The following is a 16,202-nucleotide window of genomic DNA, read 5'->3' as shown; positions in this document are numbered from 1 at the left end:
TTGGACCACTGCTGTGGAACATAATGTACGACGGAGTGCTTGGCCTTCGCGTGCCGGAGGAGACAACGCTGATTGGTTTTGCGGACGACTTGGCGGTAGTTGCAATTGCAAAGCATCCCGAGGACGTGGAGCTTTATGCAAATGAAACCATTCATGCCATCAAGTCGTGGTTACGAATGGTCAAGCTGGACCTGACGGACGAAAAGACGGAGGCGGTCCTCATTACCAACCGTAGGAAGAACAACACGGTTACCATCCAGGTTGGTAATCGTGAGGTCGTTTCAAAATCGGTTGTTAAATACCTGGGGGTGATGATCGATGCCAAGCTGAGTTTCAAGGGACACTTGGATTATGCGCGAGAGCGGTAGCAAATGCCAGCTCATCCCTTGCAAGGATGATGCCTAACGTGGGAGGGCCGAAGTATAGTCGCAGGCTACTCATAGCGGGAGTAGTGAGGTCGATCCTGCCATACGCGGCCCCTGTCTGGGCGGGAGCGTTGAACCACGCTGTCAACCGGAGGAAGATATGTTCGGCATACCGGCCAATTGCGCTAAGGGAGCGCATTTAGGACGGCGTCGACGGAGGCAGTGTGTGTTATCGCAGGAATAATCCCCATAGATCTTCTAGCGAGCGAGGCACACTGGCTCTACGAAAAACGGAAGGCAAATCCAGCCGAGGTGAATGCAGATTTCCGAAAAGCCATCAGGAGGGAGTTGTGTGGCAAGTGGCAACAACGATGGGATAACTCCGACAAGGGCAGGTGGACCCACACATTGACCCCGCCTATCGAGAAATGGGTCAACCAAAAGCACGGAGAATTGAATTACCACCTGACACAGTTCCTTACGGGACACGGTTGATATAGGAACTACTTGCATCGCTTCGAGTTGGACGAGTCTCCCAACTGTCCTGAATGCGGTGCTACACCCGAGGACTCGGAGCACGTTATGTTCCATTGTCCCAGATTTCTGCAGCAGAAAAGGAGGTTGAACAGCATCTTAGGGGCGGATATCGTGCCCTCGAACCTGGTGGAAGAGATGTTGAAGTCGGAGGAAAACTGGATGGAGGTAAATGAGGCAGTAGCCGTGGTGCAGACAAAACTCCTGGAGTTGGATCGAGCTCGGAAGCCGGCGCGACGGAGACGCGACATGGACGAGCTGGTATAGCGAACCAGAGCCTCCCCCGCGAAGTAATACTTCACGGTGGTCCCGCGATCGTCCCACACACTCCTGCAACCTGGCGTAGCAGCGTCTTTCTAAAAGGGTGTCCAAAAACATGCATATGGGAGCTATGGATTTTAACTCTCCAAATGGTAAGACGCCACAGACTTTGAATCCATCCGCGATAATGAGCAATTAGGTCCCAGTCTAGGCGCGGACTTTTGAGCCTTCAAACAGTTTATGTCCTTCTACGGGGAAAACCATAGAAGGGAAAGTTTGCATTTAGTGCCTATGGCTCAGCCAATCAGAAAGGCAAGTACGATAACTTTCTCCTTGGGACCAGGAAGAGCGGAAGAAAGGGAACCTGGGGACGTTGACGCTACTGGTGTGAAAATGGCACCAAGGAGACCGAATGCCGTCAATCTGGGAAGGTTTCAAGCTGCGACAGGAGGACATGAATGTGACGCACCATCAGGTGCGGTAATATCCAGAGAAATCGGACTCAAAGAAGCGGAATCTTCGGTGGAAGGTGGAGTATCAGTAGGATTGACTAAGGCTGTCTTTATAAACTAGGAAGCTATAATGACAGTTGGCATGTTACTTGATACACCAAACATTTTATACTGTCGAAAAGCAGGAAGACTTGCTGAGCTATTATGGAGATTCTGACTGGTCATAATTCACTAACTGGACATATGTTCAGAATAGGAATTATGCAAGATGATACGTATCCTTCCTGTAATGAGGAAGCGGAATCCACGTGAATTTTCCGCTTATGGACACATCAGAGATCAGATCTTTGGTGCTGATGGTTTTCAGTTGTGACGAGTAGCATCACATCCACTAGCGGAAATCCGGCCATACATAAACGAACTCGCTATATTATGATACGTTAGATGAGGGAGTCGAGTACGCTATCAATTTCGAGAAAAGAGGCTTGATTCGTGATCACTTGTAGAGATGGCAATTAGACCTTTGAAATGATGTATAGGTTTGGGAGTCTAGATGGCAGGAAAATGTCGAAATGGCACCACGGTCTGAGGAAGAATAGTTCCATTAAAATGAAATTACTAGCGCCGTAGTTATCATTCATGAAGATAGATAAGGCTGCCTTTATTTGGTGGTGGATTCCATAGTGAAAACAAAGTCGATGGAAAGAAATCTGTGGCAGGTATGATAAAATTGCTCAGGTTTCATTTGGCATTCATCAAGGGAGCGCTTTCTCAGCACACCTTTTTGCTCTTATCATGGACACATCCCAAAGAGTATCTAATGTCATGCGCCCTAAACACTGATATAAGCGGATGGGGTTTTCTGGCGTCTTATAACAAGGTTGACCTTCAGCAATTTGTTCAATAGTGGGATGATCTCATACTGCTCTATCTGAGTCTGAATAGCGTTTTTGACGACCAACCCCAGTGAGACAGGCACTGTTAATATAAATGGCAGCGACTTGCTCAGATCTGAGAGTTGAACTTGAATGAGGTGGCGTTCTACAGCTGGCATTTTTTATGATTGCGCATCAATCAACATTTCAAATCCAAAATCTACCGCATTGTAGTTTGCCCCGTTGCTCTCTATGGTTCCAAGTGCTAGGCGACTATCAAATAAAATGAACCACGCCTCGCGGCAGTGGAGAAAAAGATGTAGTGCTGGATCATTGGTGTAAACGTCATGACCATATCTGGAACGAGAACATCCCCGATGGTGTTTTCCTTGGTAATGTTTTTTTGCGTTGATAAGGACCCACTTTCTAAGATTGGTCTGGAATTTGAAGTTGATGGAAGACTACTAAAGGACCGATAGTAGTAACTATCGTTTCATTAGTTAGATGGTGATTTGAGAGCTTCTCGATTTGACCCAAATCAGACCTATGACTAAGAAAAACGGTGTAGTCGATCTGGGCTCGTCGACCTCGCTACTGAGCAAGACAAAGGCTAAAGAAGAAGAGGAAGATGGTATATCTGAATACCTGGAGATGAGATGAGAGGAAGATGATGAATCTGAACAGGGAGATGACGAATCTGAAAATAACATTTTATCAAAACTTACCAAATCAGCAATATTTGCTACTTGTATCGCGTCGTGTATCACCTGTGCCCTTGTACTTCCGTTTCTCTTTTCGAACATGGCTTTATCAACAAATATTGCGGTTTCAATGTACTTTGTTGCTTCGCGAACGTCACGTTTATACCGACCGGCACCATTTGGATGTGGTTCCTCGACAATTTCCGAAACGGGTGGCAGTAGTCGTCGTACATTGCGCCATTTTAAGTGGCCTGTATTTGCACAACCCTTATTGGCTTTCGTTCGAGCCTCGAAAATGACATGCGGGTGCTTCTGCTGAAACAAATTTAAGAAAAAATCATGTAAGTCATCAAATTTTACTGTTGGGATTTTAATTCAAGCTGATTTGGCAATATCGATGGTAGAAAAAGAAGGGGAGGCAGACCCTGCCTGAGATGGAGCGATGGCGTAGGTCAAGACGTTAGACAGCTTTTAGGGATATCGAATTGGTGGATCTCGGCACAAAACCGAGGTGTCTGGAGTTCCTTATTATTCACTTATTAGTAACATTTTTTGGGGACTTTATTTATTTTATTTGCGCTCAAAACTAAAGTGCGAAAAGGAGTCCACAGGATCAAATTGTAGTGCTTTATAACTCTAACATAGCCTCGGGATCAGCGAATGGAAACAGACTTCGAGCTCCGCGAAGGTAGGAGGCAAGCTATGTAATAAATGGTGGCGGAATGTTGAGGGAGGCAAGTTCAGACAATTGTGTCTCGTGGTTAATGGAATCGAAGGCCTTAGAAAAGTTCGTGTGAATGACATAGACTTCCTGACGGAAGTTGAAGCATTTGGCCACAAAGTTGGTGAAGCTCAGACGATTGGTAGTCGTGGATCGACGCTTTATCAAGACGTGGTGCTCCTTACCTATAAGGTGGTCGAAGTGGGTGGTCAACTGGTAATTGACATACCTTTCGAGGATCTTGGAGCAGGACGAGAGGAACGAAATAGGGCGGTAATTTTCAACAAGTGTGTGGTCACTGCCTTTGTGTACGGGAAAATTAAGGGCTTCTATTTACAGACTGGGAAAATCACACTCTTCGAGGCTCTTATTGAAAATAATGCAGAGAGGAAGCGAAATGAACTTAGAGGTTTTAATCAAGAAGAGATTGGGAAGATCATCGGGGCCGGGTCCGACATTTGCATCGAATCCAGGAACTCCACCAAAGAGGGCAGGAGATTCGGAGGAAGCTGTACTCAGAAGGGTGGGGGGAGAAAAGGAAGAGGAGTTATGCACCGAGGAGAAGTAACTGGACGTTAAATCATAGCATAGCTGGGGAGAGGTAGCAGTGGAGCCAGATAATTTGATGAAAGTGGGAAGGGAGTGGGAGGCATTGCGGGCATTACGGATGTGAGGCCAGAAAGACTTCAAGTTACCACGCGACAATTCGACTTCAACACTGCCCAGATAATCTTTCCTAAACTTAACTATCACCGACTTAACTGAAGATCGGAGAGTGCTGAAACAGTCAAAGTCTGCACGGCTTCTAGAGGCTTTTTTCATCGCAGCCTTTTTATGGATTTCAGTGGTGAACTATAAAGGGTTCGAGCTCAGTGATTTGCGGGAGGAAGGAACGTGACTAGAAAGGAGATCAGACAGAATCCAATAAAGGAGAGGAGGGCTTGGTCGCGGTTTAATGGTGAGACAATGGGAGCTCAGTTAATTGACGTTTGAGCTAAGTTCAAACCCTCAAAGTTGCTCTTCCGAAAGTTGCGCTTAGAGGTCTTGTGGGTAATATGGGAGTTGAAGCGTGGCAGTTGCATTTCGAATTCAAGAGCAGGATGATGGGCACCAGGAGCAACATAGGGAAAAGCAAGAGAAGATTGAGGCAGGAGTCGTTCAGGCATGTAGGCAAAGGGAGGTTAAAGTCACTACAGATAATGAAGGGGAGAGAGGGAAAAATAAGGAGAGGTAGTAAGGACTTCAGAAAGACTGTCGAAGAATCCATCGTACAGGTAGGAGGGGCTCAGACAAGGGAAGTATACGCAACATATAATAAAGGGACTGACGTTTGGAGGGAAAACACGTAAGGTGATACAACCGTAGGGGGTGGAAGATGAAGAAACGATGGATTCGGCTCTTAGGAGGGGCTTAACCTCGATCAAGGCACCTCCACCAGCTCACCTACCTGAAGTTACGCGATCTCTGTCGCAGCGAAAGACAGAGAACCCCTCGATAGGCTTAGAGCTGAAAATCCTATCATCCAACCATGTTTCAGTTATGCAGATGAGATGGTGTTGGAAAGCCAGGGCAGAACGATTGAAACATGACAGCTAAGCACTTAGGTTGACCAGTTTTTTACGCTACTCGGCGAGGCAGCCGGGTCACATGGAAATTCGTTCGCTAGACAAATACCCCCTGCGGTTAAAAGGAGGGTTGGGCGGCGGCATGTGGATACGTCACTTTGAAGGATGCAATTATGCGGTCGGAAGAGCCACCCTTCGTCAGTTTAACTCACGCGAAAGGGACGCAGATATACCAGCTTTACTTCTGATGTCGTTAAGAATATCATCAGAAGAAGTACAATCGGCAAGTCTGGTAATCAAAAGTTGTTTAGGCGGTGATGCGACTAGTAGCGGAGGCCTGAGTGCGAATAAGAGGAGCTCCGAATGAAGGCGGTTGATGTCTAGTACACTGCGGCGGAAGGCATTGATAATCCGGTGGAAAGATAGCGCGCTGAAGATGGGTTAGCTGCTACTGGAAGAGCTATGGAGCTCCCAAGAACTCCTCCTCCTCGCCTGATGAAGCACATTCGACGGGGAAGGTCAAAGCTATCGGAGCCGCATCAAAGCAGTGCGAAGCAATTGGAATAGGCGGGTTACGTGCACGGGGGACTTAGGTATAGAACCCATATTTTGCGCAACTTTTGCAGGCATGCTAGGTGAAGTGCGTAGCGGGGATGAACCAGTGGCTGGTGATATATGAACGCCAGATAAAGCACGGGATAGTGGAAGTGAGCCCGGGGATGCACCAGGTGGCAGCAGATTGGAGTTGGCCGTTCCAACTGCTTGTTAGATCGCCGCTAACACCATTGTATGCTGATGCAGAAGCTGGATCGCATCAATGAGCGTAGCGTTACAACTATTTTATTTATTTATTTATTTAAGGGAGCAAGGGCAAGACAATTACAGTTACGGGAAGGTGACCAGATCACGAAGCAGTACCCGAGGGTATTCCTCGCGGGGGGAATTGAAGAGAGCTCAGAAGGGTTGAATGGAGTCAAAATCTGAGGAGGGCGAAGTATAAAGCCTGGTGCTCGGTTGGGGGTTTCGGGGCAATGGCCGTCAAAGCGAAGCTCGTTGTCGAAAGTGACAGGTCTAGATGTCTAGAGTGGAATTTAAGCAGGACAAGGAATGTTCCTTAAGAGATTAGGAGAAAGAAGTGGGTGAGGATTTTAGGGAGTAGCATATTGAGTGACACTTTCTGACGTTTAGCACTAAACCATTAGCCGAGCACTAATGAATTATAGTGTTTAGATTAGATTGAAGGGAAACACAGTCCATAGGCGACGATATATCGGTTAACAGCTTAAGGTCGTCGATTTAGAGCAAACAGGGACAAGTAAGGAGGGGGGAAGGTCGTTGATAAAAAATAAAAATAACAGAGGGCCTAGAATAGATCCCTGTGGGACGCCGGAGGAGAGGGAGATGGAGCGGGAAGTGCAGTCGTCAAAAAAGACGCGGCAGGATCGGTTGGAAAGGTAAGAGGCAAGCCATAAAAGAAGTGGTATGGGAACACTTAGAGACGAGAATTTTGATATAAGTATCTTATAATTTACAGGCTTTAGCGAAATCAGTGTAAATGATATATACTTCATGCCATGAATTTAGACATTGGTGACAAAGTTGGTAAAGTCAAGCAAGTTGGAGGCAGTGGATCTATGGTTAACAAAGCCGTGTTGCTCTTTTATTATGTGGTGGTCAAAGTGGGCGGACAACTACTCGCTGAGATATCTTTCAAAGATTTTGGAACAGGAGGAGAGGAGGGAAATGGAGCGGTAATTCGCGGCAAGCGCACGATCGCGTCTTTTGTGAATAGGGATAATGAGAGCTTCTTTCCACAAGCCGAGAAAATGATTCACTTCAACACTTTTATTGAAAACGAGGGATAGGGGAAGGGAGATTGACTGACCAGTTTTAAGCAAAAAGAGGTTTGGAAGACATTTAGACATTTTCATCAAGTTTGCCCATGAGGTACGCGAAAAGGAGAGGGGTAAGAAGGAGAATGGTAGGCGATGCAGAGTAGGCTACATCCACTAGCGGGAGGGATTCGGACAAAGGAGGGGAAGCCTAGACTTAGGAAAAGTAGCAGCAGAGTAAATCATAAGATAGTTGGGGGAGTGAACAGAGGAGCAGGAGAATTTAGTGGACGGGTAGGACAGCGGGAGTTGGGAATGTGGGACCAGACCACTGGTCAAATATTCGTTTTTGGACTTACGTATTAAGGATTTGAAAATGGAACGCACAGTTTTGAAAAAAACTAAGTCAGTATAGGTTCTAGAAGACAGGAACTGTTTCCTCGCAGTGTGTTTTTGACGAAGTTTTTTGTGGACTTCAGTGGTGAACCAGGCAGGGTAAGGGTGGAAGCACTTAGGAGAGGAGGGGACGTAATAGGGAAAAAGATCAGGTAAAATGGTATAGAAGGTGTTGAGTGGTTTGTCACATATTGATGAAGGGAAGAGGGGATCCCAGTTGATTGCCGCCAGGGCTGAGTTCAGACCTTCGAAGTTCGTCCCACGAAAGTTGAACTTGGTAGGTTTGCAGGTGACAGGAGAGTGGAGTTCGGATATCTGAGCATCGAATTCGAGAGCAGGGTGATGGGCTTTAGGGGCAACATAAGACGGGGCATGAGAGGATTGAGAAGGGCAACACCCACAGGAAGGTTAGAGAGGACAAAGTCAAGAGTGCGATCTAAGTGGTTTCCAGAAAGGTTAAACTGGAGGGCGCCACAGGTGTACATGAAAGTGGATAGTGGAAGGGAAGAGTTATTAGGGAGGGAGGGAAGGCTAGGAGTAATGGCCCAGGAGAGCATGCGAAGATTAAAGTGGCCACAGAGGATGAAAGGAAGTGAGGGGAACAAAACGATTAGGACCTCTGATAATCTGTTGAGGAAATTCACGTACAAGGGGGGGGGGGAGGGGCTGAGGCAGGGAAAATATACACACGATATGATAAAGGGGCATACGTTTGGTGAAATGGATCTTATGGTGACAGAATCGTAGTTGAAGGAGGAGGAGGAAAAGATGATTTCGGCAAGGAAAGGGGAGGGCAAGAATTTCGTCGGACGTGGCGGCGGCGAGGAGACGTTCAATTGTTACAGCGGTAGGACACATTCGAAGCAAATTTTGCACGAATTTCAGGGAAAGCGGCGGATGAGATTTACCACAGTACCCATCGCAGTCAACGAATTTGGAGCGGGTTGATACCTCATGCCTTGGACTGAGGACTGAGAGAGACGATAAGCCATTTGAATAATTTGTTGAATTGCCCTTGCTCGATGTCGATCCTTTTTGGGCCTTTTTTTCTCGTAAATTCCATTTGCGCTCTCATTGACTTGACTGTAACCACTCAAGAAGTAGAAAGCCCATGAAAGGCCTTACAACACCAGAAGCAGAAAGTTCGTTTTGGTTGACTGTTGATTTGTATCCATTTTGTAAAAATAAACTGTTCGCCTTTGGAAATTTTGCCTTTCGCCGTAGACCTAAAATGGGCGTCATTAATTCGTACAATCTCTCCCAGCAACAAAATCCTGGCAAGACGATGGAGGTCTTTTCAGTAATTTTGCTCGTTTGCTTCCTTTCATCATTGAAGCTTAAGATGAGGCAAACAACTTCGATTGGCAAATAAGCAAAAATATATGTGCGTAATCATATAAAAGGAAATTGAAAGTGAAGGCGAAGAAAGCGAGAGAGCATATCAACAATTTCACGCAATTTCGTCGTCATTGCTCCAAGGACAAGTCAACAGACTGAAAAATTTCGAACGTACTTAAACGAGCGTGTACTATACATAATGAAATAAAAAGTGGGCGAGTCCAGGAGTGGGGAGGAACGTCAAAATTTTATTGCAAATAAAAGGCACCAGCGAACACCTGTTGTCGAGGCCATTTCGTTTCATTCTCACTGGGTATTTCTCTGATTTGATTTATTGCGATCTGTCACAGGACATGTTCCCTGGCTCTGTTAATAGATCTGAGTATGGTGTGTGTAGGTCCAAAAGGAATTATTATTTTTTTGGCATTTTCATTTTCCCTTTGCCATATCAAAGCGTTCTATTAACTTTGAAACTTTTCATCCAAGGCTTTTGTGCCAGAATCTCAGCTCCGTTCTCCTGAAGTCATTGGTCCTCCATTATGGGAGAGCTATGGAAAAAAATACTGGAACCTGGAACGAAGCCACGATTTAACAATTAAGGTTTTCGTGATGGGCTTCTCCATTTAGAGTGCGCTGATGAGGCTGCCTTAAAGTGGCTTCAGCAGGTAATCCCAATTTTGAGTTCCGGCGGTCGGCCCAAGTTCACTATTGTGAACACTGAGCTACGCAGGACAGAAAATGTCGGATGTTGGCTACCGGGCCCTCGAAGGAAGGCAGAGGACATCATCCGCATGCTGGGTGAACAGAACCCGGGCATGGACTTTGGACACTGGAGGGTAAAGTTCATGAATGTCAGGAAGGACCAATCTACAAACGTGGAGGGCTTTGACTTGGTATTCGAACTGGACCAACAGAGTCTGAATGTGCTCAGGGGAAGTCACCATATGGTGCTCCACTTTTTCTTATATAGACTGAAATTCAGTCATATCAGGAGACTGTAGGGCATCATCTCCATTTTGAGAGCGAAGAACAATGATGGTCTTCGACTCACACAACATAGAGCAAATTGCAGCATCTTCGGTACGCTCTCCCACAATGGAGACGTGCGCGGAGGATAGTGCATACAGGGGCGGAACCCCCGTATGGGGGCTCGAACTGGAGAAGGGACTACAGAGTGAATCCTACCTGCTAGTAACTTCTCCTACACCTTCCAAGGAACAGGCGGAAGGAAGGGAAGCCAGAGACGTGAACGGAACTGACTTGATGCCAGTTCGAGTGATCGAATGTATGCAACCCGGACACCGCAAGCCAATTAAGGTGCTAGGTGGAAAGCAGACGAATGCTCTGCGGGATGAGAGGAGATCTTTCGTGGATGAGAATATGGGAACTGCGGTACTTCCAAGTACGGCTTTTCTCAGAGAAATCAATCACGAGGAGGTCGAGTCTCTGGCGGTACGGTGTGGGGGAAACCCCGTCATACGCGGACCGCCGCATATGCTTCTAACTGCTTTCCATAAGACAGTAGACTAAGTTTATGTCGAAAAACATAAAGATTGGTCAAATCAACCTGCAGCATGCCAAAGCTCCCTCCTACCTGTTGGCAGCGAGAATGACAAAGCTACAAGATTTCCCCTATATCTTTTTGGTGCAACAACCGTGGGTTCGACTTAACAGAATCTGTGGCATTGGATCAGTAAAGGGGGCTAGGATCTTCTACGACGAAAGATCCATAAGACCGAGAGTTTGCGTCCTGATGTCAAGACGGTTAGAGGCAACTATGCTGAGACAATCTTGTTCCCAGGACTTAGCTACGGTCATCATACAATACCAGATAAATGGCGAGAGGAAAAACATCATAGTTGCCTCCGCTTATTTACCCTATGATTCGTTGTATCCTCCACCGACGCAAGAGCTTAGGGATCTGGTGGCGTATGCAGAATCAAGTGGTCTCGAACTCTTAATAGGTTGCGATGCGAATGCTGAACATATTTGTTGGGGCAGTAGCAAATGCAATCCAAGAGGGGAGAAGCTATTTGATTTCATCACTTCAGTTGGTCTTATGACTGCAAACGTAAGGTGCGCCCCTACGTTCGTGCGACCGAGAAGAAGCGAAGTAATTGACCTTACAATCTGTACCCCAAAATTGTTAGAGTTGATTACACACTGGCGAGTGCTAGACGAAGTCTCACTGTCAGATCACCGATATCTAGAATTCAATCTGACTATTGCGGGCGAACAGTCTGCAGTACAAAGACGGAACCCTAGGAAAACGGATTGGGCAAAGTTCAATGAACTTCTTGGCAATAAAGTGCAGTTCCCTAGGCGAATAAGGACTCCCTTGGTGCTGGAAGATGAATTGAAAACTCTGAACTGCACACTTTTAGAGTGCTATGAAGAGGCTTGTCCTATTTGCCGAGGCCAAAGCGGTAAAACGGTTCCTTGGTGGAACCGAGAACTGCAAAAACTCAGGAAATCAACCAGGCGACTTCTAAATCGTGCTTGCAAAAGTAACAAGAACGAAGACTGGTTAAAATTCCCGGAACTCACAACGTGAATATAAGAGGCTCGTTAGGTGTTCGAAACGAGACTCCTTTAGAGCGTACTGTGAGGAACTGGAAGGCGAAAGGGAGACTTCAAGGCTGTGCAGAGTCCTCAAAAGGGATGAGTCAGCCAAGTTGGATTCTCTTAGAAAACCCGACGGTACTTTCACGAGCTCCAGACTGGACTCAGTAAAGACCCTCCTGGAAGTACACCACCCGGGAGAACGGGTGAGAGAAGTGGTAGGGGGAGAGTTGACGGTTCTTGCCACCCCTTCAACACGCAAGCGTTGCAAGGGGAACTGGAACACTTGGAAAGCGGTTGTTATCCATGAAAAGGTGAGAGCTGCCATACTGTCCTTTGAACATTTCAAAGCACCTGGCATAGATGGCATCTATCCGGCAATGCTAAAGGAGGATAAGGAGCATTTAGAGCGACTTCTAAGAAATATTTTTCGAGGATGTCTTGCTCTGGGCTACGTGTCTTCTTCTTGGCAACAGGTTAAGGTAGTTTTCATACCGAAACCTGGGAAAGATGACTATTCTAATCCAAAGAACTTCAGACAGATCAGCTTGACGTCATTCTTGCTCAAAGGTTTGGAGAGACTGGTGGAGCGTCACATTCGTGGAAACGCACTTAGGTCACACCCACTTAGTGAAAACCAACATGCTTACCAACGTGGAAAGTCCTGTGAGTCTGCTCTTCATTCTTTGGTCACAAAGATAGAGGATGCAACTTTGAATGGTGAGTACGCGATGGGGGTGTTGGTGGACATTGAAGGGGTTTTTGACTGTGCGCCTTTTCAAAAACTTTGTGATGCCGCAGAGCGCATGGTGTTGATAATGCTTTAATTAAGTGGATCCATGCTACGCTAACGCAAAGATTGCTGTGCGCTGAGGTAGGGGTCAATCGCCACCTGACTACGGAAGCAACGAAGGGCTGCCCCCAAGGAGGTGTGCTTTCGCCGCTTCTGTGGAGTATGCTGATCGACTCACTGCTATGCGAACTGCAAAATTTGCCAATACACGCTCAAGCTTATGGTGATGACGTGGCTTTACTTGATCTTGGAGCGGTATGTAGGAATATACAGCGTGCTGTTGATTTGATAGACAGCTGGTGCCTTAGACATGGTTTGTCAGTTAATCCAAATAAAACCACAATGGTTTTATTCACAAAAAGGAGAAAACTGGATGGACTTTGTCTCCCTGAGATGAGGGGTACTGCCCTTCAACTCTCTGAAGAAGTGAAATATTTGGGGGTCACTCTAGATAAAAAACTTCTTTGGAACAAACATGTAGAGGTAAAGATGAAACCAGCTCTCACAGCTTATGGGCTGTGCAGACGGACCTTTGCCTCGACATGGGGACTCAGGCCTCATGTGGTAATGTGGATATACGTTGCCATCATTAGGCCGATGTTCGTATATGCATCCGTAGTGTGGTGGGTTAAGGTGAGACAAAAAGGTTTTCACCGTAAACTAGCCGCACTGCAAAGAACTGTTTGTCTGGGTATCACTGGTGCCATGAGCACGACATCCGGCGCAGCTCTGAATGCACTACTCAATTTGCAGCCTCTGGCTATATTTATTCAAAGCACTGTAATGAGAGCGGCTCATAGGCTAATTCGATTAGATCTATGGGAAAACAACGGATATGGGGGGCACAGGGCATTGGAAGAGTTACTGGGAGGACTGAATCCAGTTCTTACAATGCCTTCCGATTCTCGTGTCCCCATACATCTGTTTGGTAGAAGATGCGAAGTTACCCTGAAGCGTAGAGAGGACTGAGAAGACCCAGAGGAATGCATGGCGGGATATACGGAAGTCTTCTACACCGATGGCTCAAAAACAGAAGAGGGTTCTGGAGCCGGAGTCTACCTCTCGAATAAAAACGAGAAGTGGGCTTTTCCTTTGGGATAATATGCAACGGTTTTTCAAGCCGAAGTTTATGCGATCCTAAGGGTGGCAAACTGGGTGATTGACGACCGGTTGAAGGGCAGGCGTATCGCAATCTGCAGTGACAGTCAAGCTGCACTGAGGGTATTGAGCAGTCCTTTGATCACCTCGAAAATCGTTCAGGAATGCAGAAACTGTTTGAACTCTATGTCTAGATTCAATACGGGGGAACTACTCTGGGTACCTGGTCACTGCGGCATAGAGGGAAATGAAATCTCGGACGCTTTAGCTAAAGAAGGGTCAATCTCCCCTATGCCGGGACCGGAGCCAGCAATTGAGGTATCAGTAGCATTGGCTAAATCTGTTTTCAAAAACTGAGAGCAAGTTTCCCATATTGACAGGTGGCAGAGCCTAAATGCTGACACACCAAACTTTTCCTGCCAGAACCGAACATACGTCCCGGAAAGTTTATCCTGTCGAAAAGCAGGAGGACTTGCAGGTGTATTGTGGGCATTCTGGTAGGCCACAATTCACTTGCTGGGCATATGTTCAGAATAGGAATTACCGAAGATGATACGTGTCCCTCCTGTAATGAGGAAGCGGAATCCACGGAGCATTTCCTATGTGAATGCCCTGCCTATGGACGCATCAGGCATCAGGTCTTTGGTGCCGATGTTCTCCAATTGCGACGGGTAGCATCACATCCACTAACGGAAATCCTGCGATACGTTAACGAATCCGGAATATTCCGTTAGACGGGGGAGGCGAGTACAATGGGCCAACACGGCCTGAGTGCTCAGAAGCTGAAGCTGCTCCCCCACCATACACACATACATGGGAGAGCTCACCTTTCCATGCTCGTCTCTCCAGCACTACTTGAGAAGACCTAAAATCAATTACGTAGTCAAGCCAAGATTCTGGGCAATCTTATCTGAACTTTCCATTATTTTCAAGTTCACTGGAAACGGTTTAGTTGGAGTGTATTTCGAATTCGTCATAATACGAGTAGCTTCCCAACTTTCAAAGGAATTTCCAGCAATTCAAAGCAGGAACTTGAGTCTGCATAAATCACTCGCGGCAATCGAAATCGTTTGTCCTGGCCAACGAAAAGTTGAGAAAGGATTCCATTCAAACGCTTTAGTTTCCACAACAAAAAATTAAGAATTCTGGATATCCTGTCGTTTAGTACCATCTCACCGACAAACAGGACCTCGTTTCCTGCACCTGGAGGCGTAATCGATCTGATGGGGGTGAGAGTCATCGTCAAATATTCGTCGAATGTTTTGGGGCGGATAATGACGACATTGAATCGAAATTAAGTTCAGGGGTTTACATTTGTATCCTGCAGTTCCTTGGATTCGGGAAATCGGAAAATGTGTTATGACAAGGCTGAGATTAAGAGCCTTGAGGTTATCATTTGCACCTAAAGTGGATTAGGATTAGGTTTTCTTGATGGAAATGTTGTTTTCCAAACGATTGCGAATGAGCTTTCATCGGAGCTTGAATTGTTTATCCGAATGCATGCTATTGACACGCTTCCTTGTTCCGTGAGTTGGAGAAATAAAATTTAATTTAATTTTCATTTTGTTGTGTTTTATTGCTGCTGAATGAATGATTTAGGCATGTTAAGTGCAATCAGTAATAAAACACTTGAGAGGTTTTTCCTGTGCTTTGGAAAAGTGCTTCGTGCTCTGAATTCTAAAGGACTGCAGAGTTCATTAGGGGGGGGGGCATATTTGGTAAATTCATGGAATAGGATAATATTTGTACAGAATACGAAATAGTAATCAAGAATATTTACTTGAACTGCCAATAGATCCTCTAATTAGCCTGTAAGTCAAATCCTTGTGAAGAAAGCTACCTTCAGACGTTCATTTGAATTTTAATTACTGTTTTTCTAAGAAAGTAGCTTTGCAATAATTAGGGAAATTTGTCGAGTGTTTATAGTAGTGTAAAATGAGCGTGCATGTAGCCCTGTTAACAAGCAAGCAAGTAAGAACCTGAAAACAGGTCGGAAAACTGGAAGCTAGACCCTTTAGATATAAAAGGTTTTTGTGTTTCCCAATGTGAAAAACGAAGAGTGCGTTGACAGTTCAGTGTGCGGGGTGCGGAAAAGAAATGACCTTTTTTCAGCCCTCACCCTCACCCATTATGCAAATGCCAAAACTAAGACCGGATTTGGAAAGTACTAATCATCGAGACCTTTTATTCGATACCCCACATGACTGCATTTAGCGGAAACAAGTTTACACCCACTTTTTGCATGTTTGGGGACACTTCCGCCCCCTCCCCCCTTAAATTCCACAAAGAATGATATACCTCACTGTGTACGTGAGGGTTCACAGTTCCAATGGTTTTACGAAAATTGGTGTTAATCGGTATGATAGTTTCTGAGAAAAGTGTGTGTGACAGACAGACAGACGTCTTTGGGAGTGAGCAAGCTGGCTTCCGGTCGTCACCAACCCTCGACTGCAGTGCTTCGGGAGCGGACAACTTTTCCATCGCGGCATCTAATGCTACAAGTGATTTAGAGTTGGGAAAGGAGGTGTTCAAGCGAAACAAGACCTTGCCAAGAACATCAATTACGAAGGCAATAAATTATGGGTTGAAATGAGATCGCAGCCTAACTAAGGCGATTTCGACACCCACCGCATTTGTCCAAGACGGACGACCAAAGGAGGTACTCCGACATCAAGAAATTAATCTCCACCTATGCCAAAGACGGCCAAA

General features: G+C 46.1%; 1 protein-coding gene across 10 annotated transcripts in view; it reads right to left on the bottom strand.

Annotated features, from left to right (window-relative positions):
* Window positions 1–16,202, bottom strand: part of LOC119656644 (zinc metalloproteinase-disintegrin-like jararhagin) — a 973,582-nt gene that overhangs the window by 230,990 nt on the left and 726,390 nt on the right. For 9 of the 10 annotated variants that reach the window (XR_005250066.1, XM_038063100.1, XM_038063098.1 and 6 more), the window contains one exon: window positions 3,213–3,503. Coding sequence is in view for 9 of the 10 variants with exons in the window: in XM_038063100.1 (XP_037919028.1) it covers window positions 3,213–3,503 (291 nt within the window). In the remaining variant the exon portion in view is untranslated. The remainder of the gene's footprint in view (window positions 1–3,212; window positions 3,504–16,202) is intronic. The other variant, XM_038063094.1, reaches the window with a different exon arrangement.

Source organism: Hermetia illucens, chromosome 5, assembly GCF_905115235.1.
Source record: "Hermetia illucens chromosome 5, iHerIll2.2.curated.20191125, whole genome shotgun sequence".
NCBI lineage: Eukaryota > Metazoa > Arthropoda > Insecta > Diptera > Stratiomyidae > Hermetia > Hermetia illucens.
The sequence above is the reverse complement of the archived record's forward strand: the minus strand, read 5'-3'. Positions and strand labels throughout refer to the sequence as shown.